Here is an 11,191-nt window from a genome sequence, read left to right as displayed (position 1 = left end):
TGATGAAAAAGTATTGAGACGTAAAATGTTTAAAGTCATACAGCAGAATGAGTATCTTCCTGTGTACTGTAATTTCTGAAATCTTTCATATAAGAAGAATTTGCTATGTATTAATGCAATTACAATTGAGATATGTAGTTTCTTCTAGAGTCCTACTTTCATCTTCATCACTACAATACATACAAATAGACTAAAATAATAGTACCATACAAGAAAAAAAGGCAAATCAGTTCACACTTGCTCATGGATAGTGTTAAGCTACTTTGGTTTCAACTAGAGAGTAAACTCCTGTAACTCCTCTAGAGTTTCAACTCCTGTAACTTGATTATGGTGGAGGGAGACAACACTAATCAAATGTGAAAAATGTCTTTCATCTGTAATGCTACTAAATAACACTGACTCAAATCTGTAAAATGTCTTTATTATCATAATATAAGATAATATTAAATTTAAAAAATATATAAAATAATATAAAATGCATACTGATCATATAACTATTAAAATAAATGTTGTATAACAAGAATAAAACATAAAATTAAAGTGATAAGACTCCATAGTTCATGTTGCAGACCTGCTGAGATGTATGTGGTACATATCGATTGTCGGTCATCCTGCAACCATTATAGCTGATGAACGCAGCCATTGCTGCCAAAAGGTCCTGTGTTAATGGTTCTAGTGATTTTAAATAACCTATCAGGTGTACAGAGAAAGTTTTTATAACTTTATATATTTTGTTTTAATACAGTTATACAATCAGTACACATGTATTTTATATTATCATAATAAATACACTTTACAGATTTGAGTCAGTGTTATTTAGTAGCATTACAGAGTTCCTGACTCCAGATGCGTTTTCAATGAAAATGTCTTGTTCCCACGTTCAATACAGTAGATCTCAGTCAATGTTCAAACCGATTTCCAGTGTGGAGACCAGCCACGAGAAAGACTTAATCAGCACTAAAAGATAAAGCAATTTCAAATAATATTCAAGAATGCAAAAAAGAAAGATGTTAAGGAGTTGCTCTCCTTTATGTGATATGAAAGAAAAGGTTACAAACTTTTTTTAGTAATCTGTTTATTAAAAACCTCTAAATCATGTAAATAATCTAGAGGATAAGATAACAATGTATCAAGATCCAAATGCCTCAGTATCTTGATCTATAGCTTTATATTCATAGTGTCCTCTGCCATCCATATAGAGGCAGTACTGAAAAAGAAATTTCAGGATATTTTATAAGTTGCATTATTGAGAATTTTCTGATTTAATTTTAGTCCTATGTAGTCTAAAAATATTTTTAATTTAAATTCAGTTGCAAATAATACTTAACCAAAGTTTGTGTACATAAATGGAAGTAGACTACCTGCATGTACTGTTTATTTTTGCTTGGATTTTTCCAGTTAAGTTCATATAATATCCAAGCATTAAATATAAAATATCAAAATTTTATTTACTTAACAAAAATGTTATGAAACAAACTAATAACGTTGAAATGGGAGAACAGGCATTGAATGGAGTGTAGATTTCCTAGCTTGTTTCTGGCATACAAGAGACTGCACCAGTTTGCTTTCCTGTGTGAATACAGGCTTTGTTTATTTTTGTAACTATCCTTCCAATCAATGTGATAGTGTTGTAATTTCAACTTTTAGCCATAAAAAAAATGTATTAAGTGCCAATGTGATATTGGATTATTAATTCCTATGTTGTAAATCACGATGAGACAAAGAGGTGTTTAGGACTGCCACTATAAGTTGATTTAGTACTTTTTTTTTTTTCCATAAGTGTTATGTGGTTTTGGTTTTTTTAGAAATAAATTTATTTTAGTCAAAGATGTTATTTCCTGTTTGTGGCTATCTTTTTTGTTCTATTCCCTTGATTAATTTGTTAATAAGGCTTAGGAAGTTATGGATACTTTTTTCTGTGGTATCTGTCTTCTATTCCAGTGTGCTATCAAGTATTTTAAGCAACCAGTCTTTGGATGCTCTCAAACTTTTAGAATAAGATAGCAGTTTGTGAACCAACCTCATCATTGTTAGCCACTGATTATGTCAAGCATTTTTCAAATTTTCATGTGAAACTCTCTGAAGCAAGAACAACCGTTCATATAACATCATTCATCTTTTAAGAATGCTATTCCCTGGCAACTGTTCAAAACTAAAAATATTTTACAGCTGATTGCCACTTATTATTAGTGGTGTAGGCAGTAAGCTTATAATGCAGTCAGCCATGCATAGATATTCACTACCAATTTCTTAAATACTGATCTTGGGTATTCTCCATTAGGTCAAAGGAAGGTAACTTAGTTAATTTCAATTCTTCTAAAACTCAGTTCTGTCAGACCTTACAAAAAAGTTTCTTTTGCTTCTATGCTCTGCTTATCTTCACTGACACTCAGATTTCTAGACAATGTTACATATTAGGGATTACCCTGACTTCTAGTCTCTCTCTCTCTCTTGGCATAAGCACATCGCAAATAGTGATTCCTTTGCATCTAAAAAACTGGGTTTTCTCTTTCTCTCAGCATTACTTTTCTTTTGAGTGTCGATACACTTTGTACAAATCTCAATATGATGGAATATTTTTTCCATATCTGGAGCAGTGCCAAATATAAATTCTCTCAGATTTTTAGACTCCATTCAAAAGAGGGTAGTTAGTTTTGTTAATAACCCATCTCTAACAAAGTCACTCCACTGTCTGTCTCAGTGATTAGTGACAATCTGTCACTAATTATTTAATTTTTAAACAATCAGTGTTTGTTAACTAAAAACTAATTTAGTTTTTTAGTTAAGAAAAAACTTCTTAATCTTAATCCAAACTAAATTCTTAATCCATTTGAAAATACAGTACAACGTGTAAATTATAAAAAATTATCTAAATCAAAATTGATGTACAGAGCTAATTTAGTTTGGCGTGTGACAATGCTACATCAAGGTTAGCCTCGTTTACGTGTGTAAAAGTTGAATGCGCATATTTATACACACACTATGTGTACAAAGTTCAATGTTTCTTAGTGACCATTGAAAAAAAAGTTACTTTGTACACTATCCTCTACTATGTACTTAATGTTGGGGGGGAAAAAAGTATTGTTAATTAACATGTGGCCTAAAAGCATATGAAATGATTCCAGCATATGGGATATAGGTGGGCAGACATTATGTGAGACATTGCTTCATCCTTTCTTAGAGTAGCTCAGTAAATTGCCCATTGTGGTTTTATCTTGATATTATAGTATAAATGTTCTCTCTTGATAAAAGAGGCATTCAAACCAAAATTGTGTTTCCCAGGAGCATTGCAGGGTTTTAATGGAATCATTCTCCCAGTGTCTTCTACACTTAATAGTTTCAAATCAGATTTGGGCTACATGTTCTATATTATCTGGTAAAGAAAATTTTAAATTTTAGTTGGTTTATGTTTGTGGCTGATTTTGGGTTTTTAATTTTACACATAAGGGACACACAGTCTGTCCCTTTTGAACATCCAATGATTTTAAATGCCTTGTTAAGGAAAACCGAAGTCTACATGAGCTTTTTTGATACAACAATGAATGTCCAAATAATACTTAATTTCAGGCCAGGTTTGCTTCAAAAAATCTGATGGTGGCAAACCTTGGTGGAATAAGCCACTCCAGAAGAAGACATCTAAGGGAGTTATGCCAGATGAATGGGGGTGGGATGGTCCACCAAGACCAATCAAATGGTCCAGGAACATTTCCTTCAGAGCAGTGTGCACCCTAAGGAAATGCATATTGTTCCAGCATGCCTAGCTGCAATTCCTGTAATGGTATCCTGCAAGAAGAAAGTTGGTCTGCTAATTTTTAAAAGACTATACCATAATTCACATTTTTGTGCAGGTTTTCAGAACCCTGTATATGAACATTGTGTTTAACTTTTCCTGAAATGTGAAATGTCTCATCAAAACATGACTCAAGAAATTGTGGTTTGTCACCCCACTTGATTTTTTGAACCATACAAATGCAGCGACTTGTACTGAGTTACACAGGGCACGTTCAATTCCCTAGATGCATGCCCAATGTTACAAAGGCAGCAACTCTTCCTTATGACACTCTGACAACCTCCTCCATGTTTCTTCTTAAATGTGACCTGTACCATCTCTGTATAGACTTTGAGTGAGGTGTATCTTTGTTGAACACATCTAAACTGCCTTTGAACCGTGACAACAGATTTGCTCTGCTTGTGTTTTCTCTTGCACTGACACCATTTTTACACAAACAACAAACAAACTTGGTTACAGCATGTTTCAGAACATCAATGAAACTTTATCATATCTCCCCTCCACTACACTGCCATACATACAACACATGAATTTTAACCAACTTTTAAAATCAGGAACATTCAACCCTGTAGTTCCTGAAAGATTATTTTTGTAATAGTTTCAAGTAGTATTTGGGTACTTTATTAATCAGTTTCTCATACGTATGAGGAACTGATTAATACACGACTGAAGTACCTTTGAGGCATAATAGGTAGTTTTCAATAAACATTCTTAAACTGTGTAGCAGGTAAGCTATATTCCTTAACAAAATGGTTTTCATGAAAATTTTATATAATAGGCATCCTGGCATGCAAATTCACAGTATCCAATGGGAATTGATCTACCACCTTATAGAGTTCATTATGCAAATTATACACTGGTTGTAATCACAACTTCATTCCCATTTTTTGGCTTGCTCAGTGGGATAACCACACCTTCAGTGCTCAAGATGGCAAGTCATCATCTTTTGATCAGTGGTGTCCAACCTTTTCCCGTACAGGGACTGTATTCAAAGTTAGATTTGTTTCGTGGGCCGCACAGAGTGATTCGAGAAAAAATTGTCACATTTTCTATATCTTGTTACTCGTAAAAGTTTTCTTTTTCGTTTTTTCTTTTCAAGCTATATATAAAAAAATGCAAATTCCCACTACTTTTAGGTGCAACAAATCTGTCAGTTATTTATTTTTTAAAATTATAAAAATGGCTATACTTTTGTTTACTTTTTTTTTAAGTACTTTACTTTTGCTTTTAAATGCTCATTTTAGAAAAGTTACAACCTGAAAAGGATCATTGCTTTTCAATATTAAGCGCTAATTTCAATAAATGAATATAATGATAAACCTAAAATTGAAATATTCGAAAATTTTATTAAGTACAATAAAGTTACTGGACAAAACAGTTTTGTCCACAACAGTTACTGGACAAAACTTAAAACATTTAATGAGATGATTGAAGCTGGATATTTTTAAATAATTGTTCAAAATTTGGTTGCAAATTTGTGACACCCATCTTAATACATATCCTGATGGTATTTCTTCCAGGAACATTTTTTTCAGGAAAATGTGCAGTAACTGATAGACTTTTTTTATTTTACAGATTAAAAGTATGCATCATGCGAATACTCACTGTATAGTTTGTTTTTTATTAATTTTTTTGTAGAAAATACATGGCAATAATTAACCCATTTGGGCTATCCTGAGTTATCTTGTGTATGCTAAAAAGTGTACAAATTATACAGATTTTTTTTAATAAATTAGCACTTGAGCTAAAAGAAAGGCACAGAAAAAGTCTTCATTACTCATTATATAAATAAATTTAAAAAATAAAGTGGAACACACAAGCAGTAATCGCAAACTAACTACATTCTGACACGTGGCCGCCAGAAGTGGAGGAGCGAGGTAAGCATTGTTCAAGGGCGGCAGCTCAAGAGGGTGCCGAAATATTTTTCGATATTGTTGTTGTGAATTATTTTCGTGGGTTCAGTATTCTGCATTTAGGGTGGCAAATTATATTTTGCTTACTGATGGCACAGGAATGCGTGCTACTGTTCTGACATTGCTGTACAATATAAATAAAATGAAAGTCAGTCCTTTGCTGCCAGGTGTAAGAAAATCCTGAGAAAACTCGGGATTTACCTGCCTAATGCAAAATTAGCCAGGTAAATGCCAGAGAAAATACATTTCAGTCCAAAATTTGAAGGTATTGTTTGCTTCGGGTATTATTGTATCCTGAGATATTTCGTGTAGTTCCATATGACTTTTAAAACTAAAAATGAGATATCTCAGGATAATCCATGAAGGGGTTAATGACCTTTCATTGATTGGAAATCCTATCCATAGTTTTGCTGATTGCACATTGCAGTCCACTTTGAGAAACTTTGCCCTGCTCAATCAGCTTCAACTTCTCGAATATCCTCAATCAATTCCTTAAATTTCCGATCTCCGGATAATTTTCCAGTGGGGCAAAGACAACTTACTTGATTTCAATCCTCCTAAAAATTAGCAATAAAACTCACTCCTTTCAGTTCAATCCTTTCAAAACACTTTTGGGGATTACCCTGACTTCTAATCCCTCTTGGCACAGGCACATTACAAATATTGCTTCCTCTGCCTCTAAAAAACTTGGTTTTCACTCTTGGCGTTACTTTTCTTCCAAACAGCTGTTCACTCTGTACAAATCGCAAATGGAATATTGTTCCGACATCTGGGGTGGTGCTCCCCAAACCTCTCAGGTTTCTAGATTCCCTTCAGAAGAGGGGAGTTAGGTTAATTGGCTATCTCTAACAGAGTCTCTCCACTCTGTCTCATAGACATATTGTTTCTGCTGCATACCTTTTCTAGAGATACTTCCATGGGCACTGTTCTTCTGAATTTGCTTCAATAATTTCCGCTATCTCTTTCAAAACAATCTGAACACGTGCCGCTACTAACCAGCATCCATTTACTGTCCAACTGCAAACTCACAGAACCAATTTTTCATCTTCCCCGTTTATTCATTCAACTGCAGTTTTCTGGAACAACCTTCCTTCAATATGTATTTTCTGAAGATTAGTCTACAGAAGTTCAAGTCTGCTTGCAAACATACGTCAACATTTTCTTTCGTCTTCTCAACCTCCAACCCGTGCACGGTACTATAGCTTCTAATACCTCTCGTGTTTAGGGTTTTCATAAAAAAAAAAAAAAAATGCTCAGCTGTTATTCTGTTTCTTTTTAAATATTTATTTGATTTTACGAGTGAAAAAAAAGCTGCTTGCAAACATATGTTGATCCGAACAAAGTAGCCACTTTTCATGGCATTTTCTTTTATTAGCGGAAATTTCAAATTGGAAAACCTTGTAGAATTCAAATAGTTTATTTTTGCAGTCTATATACTTATTTTTGAATCACATTTTGGCTTGAAGATCAATAATTTCAAGTTGAAATCTGGGATTGTAGTTTTCAGCCATAGAAGTAAATGGGTCCTCAAACAAAAGCTTATGTTTTTTCATGGGATTTTATATCAGAAAATCGACTTTCAAACTTGTCAAAAAGTAATTGTAATAATGAAAGGCAACGATTCTTTGGAAATGCGTTTCTCCTTTAGCTCAGTACAACATTCAAAGCGAACTAAATTTTCTTTCTCAACTGGGATTTAAATAATAGCAATTTATTTTGAAACGATTTGATGTCACCAAACAAATCGGACCAATTTTCCTTTCCCTTGTTGTTTTAAATTAAGAGCATTTAAATGATTAGAAATGTATGTATGAATTGCAAGATCAAACAGCCACTCCATATTTTACAGTTGTTTTATTGGTTTCCCCTTTTCTGTGTTGAAACATTCAGTGATTAAGGCCATGTGATCTTGTAAAATGTACAGTTGAAATAACCACATTCATCATAACGTGTTGGAGACCCAATACTTTTCCATAAAGAGCTTCTTGATGCACAATGCAGTGAATTCCAATCGGAGTTTCAACTCCAATATCTATCATTTTCTTGGTTGTTCTACCCATAAGACCAATGTTTTTACCAATCATATTTTTTGCACCCCCAGTTGCAACTCCTACCAGGTTTTTAATATTTAATCCTAATTTTTCAATAGATTGGCAAAAATTTTCACCCGTAGTTGTTCCATGCATATGCTGTACATCAGCTAAATCTTCAACTGGTACAAAATTATCATTAATTCCACATATGAAGATGAGGAGTTGGGCTGTGTCATTTACATCAGCATTGTCAGCCAGTGCCACACTAAAATATTTCATTTGTTTTATGTTTTCCAAAAGTTGTTTGAACAAATTCTTTCCAATATCTTCTACTCTTCGCATAATTGTTTTTTGAGACAAACTGTCTTGTATCATTGTTCGTTTCTCCAGACAAATTTCTTCCACAACTTTTAACAAACAATGCTTAACAAATTCATCATTGAACGATTTACTTTCAAAAGCAATCAAATGTGCAACTTGATAACTGGCACATACAGCAGATAAATTTCTTGTCTGATAAGTTTTCAGTATGTTTTGTTGTTTTCTTAATTCATTTTGTAACTTTGAACACTTTTCTTTTCGCAGCACTCCTTTATGTTGATGATAAGATTTATGATTTGAATCAGTGTCGTTTTAAAATATATTCTTTAAAAACTTAGTCTCCTGACACACCAAACACACTGCTTTTTCATGGTAATCAATGAAGAAATAGTCTTTAGTCCACCTTGGATCAAAAACATGACACTCCAAATAGATTTTCCCCTTTTGGAACATGTTTAAGAATTTTTTTTTTTAAATTCAATACAAATTAATAATTAATTCAATGCACTGAATAAGCTATATTAAAATAACTGTACCACATGTACCTGTTTGGTACAGTTGAGCTGGATGCTTGCATGCCTGTACACACAGTGGCGATTGACTGTTTTAGTTCACTTTCCACGTGGGCCGTAGGTTGGACACCACTGGTTTAGATGATTCTTTGAGATGGCACTATGGAAGCAGCTTCAGAAGACAGGAACCATCACAAGAAGAGCTGGCCAAGATTGCCCGAAGGCTATGTCAACCAGAACAGACCAATATTTGCCTCTAACAGCAAGACAACCCTGCCATATCCTGTCGTCAACTGTCTCTTGAGATTTCTATGTCCACAGGTGAAAACATATTCAAACAGACTGTATTAAGAAGGTTCAACACAAGGAAGCCGGCAGTTTGTATCCCGTTAAGCACAAGCCACTGTAGAGCGTGTTGAAACTAGTGCCATAAACATGTGACTTGGAACCCTGACAAATAAGGTACAGAGTTCTGAGACCTATTTTAGCCTGCAGCTTCTAGACATTTCATCTGGAGACAACAAGGAATGCAGTACCATGCCTCCAACACAGAGACATGTATGGTGGAGGCAGAATAATGATCAACAGCTACACCCCTCTTCATGTTTTTGATAGGTGTACCAAGAACAGATTCTCAAACCCTACAAGCGACTTTTTAGGGGTGCTCTTGGCCTAGGTTTTCTTTTCATTCATGATGCCACTGCACATAGAGCTCAAGTGGTGGAGGAATATCTTGAAACCGAAGATATCCTACAATTGCCTTGGCCAGCAAGATCACCAGACTTAATTCCAATCGAACATGTGTGGGATGCTCTTGGAGATCGCATTACACACTGATAGCAAACTCCTTGGTCACTTGGTGGATGAATGAGATTTCTTGCCACAGAATCTTATAGACATCCATATATCTGGCATAGTTCATCGCTGTCGGGCTTTTTTATCCATTGGAGTGGATCATACGCAGTAAGTACTGATGTACTGGTAACCTTTTCAATAATTCTTATACTTTTTCTTATTCGTGTATGGGGACCACACTTAAAAAAAGATTGAGCTTCTTGAAAGTTTGATATCTTTTGGGTCCAAGGACACTTAACTCACTTGGAAACTAGGCACCTTAGAGGTTTAGACTGTTTAAGGCTCTGAGTGGTAAATGTAAAATGAATGAGGACAAAATTTTCACTGTTATAAATGATTCTAGGAGCCATAAATTTAAGTTGCAGGAAGTTTTATTTTAGCCGGCACATTATAAATTACTGAAATAAGTTACCTACGGGAAGAGGGAAATGCATAGGTTGTTTATTTCCTTTCCTTTTTTATTTATTTTATATAATATCGGTGTAGATACACCATAGTTAACCCATAAGGTTAAACTACGTATATAGCGTAAAGGCATAATTTTAATTATATCTCATATTGTGGCTACCTTCACGTGATACCAGGTATTGCACTACTTCGAATAAGTAACGCTTCTCTAATAGAGAAGACTACTGTTATTTATTCTCAGTGGGCATGTACCCTGGTAATGCAAACATGCCAAATGGTGAACAGAATGATATTTAAAGACTAAATGCACCAGGCATAATTCCATATGGGTTTAAATAAACTATGTAATATTGGTGTATATACACCATAGTTACTCATTAAGTTAAACTACGTATGTAGTCTAAAGGCATCGTTTTAATTATATCTCATATTGTGGTTACCTTCAACAACAAGATACCAGGTAATGCACTACTTTGAATAAGTAATGCTGCTTTAGTAGAGAAGACTGCCGTTATTTATTCACATTCATTCAAAGTAGAATACCTGGTATCACGTGAAGGTAGTCACAATATGAGCTATAATTAAAACAATGCCTTTATAATACTTACGTAGTTTAATTTTATGGGTTGACTATGGTGTATCTACACTGATATTATATAGTTAATTTAAACCCATATGGAATTATGCCTTGTGCATTTACTTTTTAAATACATTATTTATTTTATATATATATATATATATTTTTTTTTTTTTTTTTTTGGCTGGTGCAGCGTAAGTCACACCATGTTCTGTTAATTTTGTCGAGCAGTATATTAAGTAATAGCTGGTGTCACCATGGCACTTCATGTTATCCATCAAAAACACAATTTATATAGTATGTTAAAAAAAAAAAAAAAAAAAGCAGCATTAAGTTTAAATAAAGAATAGGAAAATTAAATTTACCTCATGATATTTCCATAAGGATTTACGGTGTGAAACAGTAAACAGTGTAATGCCCACCTAAAATAAATTAATGTTAGTATGGAAAATTTGAATAAAACTGATATCACATTTTGTCCAAACTTAACACAGAAGTACAAAAAAAAAATTTTATTTCCAAAAACTTTTTTTTTTTTTTTTTTTTTTAATTTTAAAAGATACCACATTTCATCCCTTAATCCTAGTATATAGACCTTAATTTCTGAATTTTACTAAAACACCAGTGCCATCAACAAGAAATTTGATAATTTCAAGATACTGGTAAATCTTCGGGTCTGGGTATGTGAATAATTCTTGGAAATACTGAATGAACTTCAACAAATGTGGTAAAATTATACAATTATACAATTTAGTAAAATTATACAATTTTACTAAAACGAC

General features: G+C 33.5%; 1 protein-coding gene across 1 annotated transcript in view; it reads right to left on the bottom strand.

The window, feature by feature from the left end:
• Window positions 1–1,095: 1,095 nt before the first annotated feature.
• Window positions 1,096–11,191, bottom strand: part of Abcd3 (ATP binding cassette subfamily D member Pmp70) — a 461,674-nt gene continuing 451,578 nt past the window's right edge. The window contains exons 25-26 of the mRNA XM_090386468.1: window positions 10,775–10,831; window positions 1,096–1,207 (exon numbers count right to left, since the gene is read on the bottom strand). Of these exons, the coding sequence (XP_090242594.1) occupies window positions 1,130–1,207; window positions 10,775–10,831 (135 nt within the window). The 3' untranslated portion in view covers window positions 1,096–1,129. The remainder of the gene's footprint in view (window positions 1,208–10,774; window positions 10,832–11,191) is intronic.

This window comes from Mastigoproctus giganteus, chromosome 12 (assembly GCF_048544385.1).
Source record: "Mastigoproctus giganteus isolate SK-2022 chromosome 12, ASM4854438v1, whole genome shotgun sequence".
Lineage (NCBI taxonomy): Eukaryota > Metazoa > Arthropoda > Arachnida > Uropygi > Thelyphonidae > Mastigoproctus > Mastigoproctus giganteus.
The sequence above is the reverse complement of the archived record's forward strand: the minus strand, read 5'-3'. Positions and strand labels throughout refer to the sequence as shown.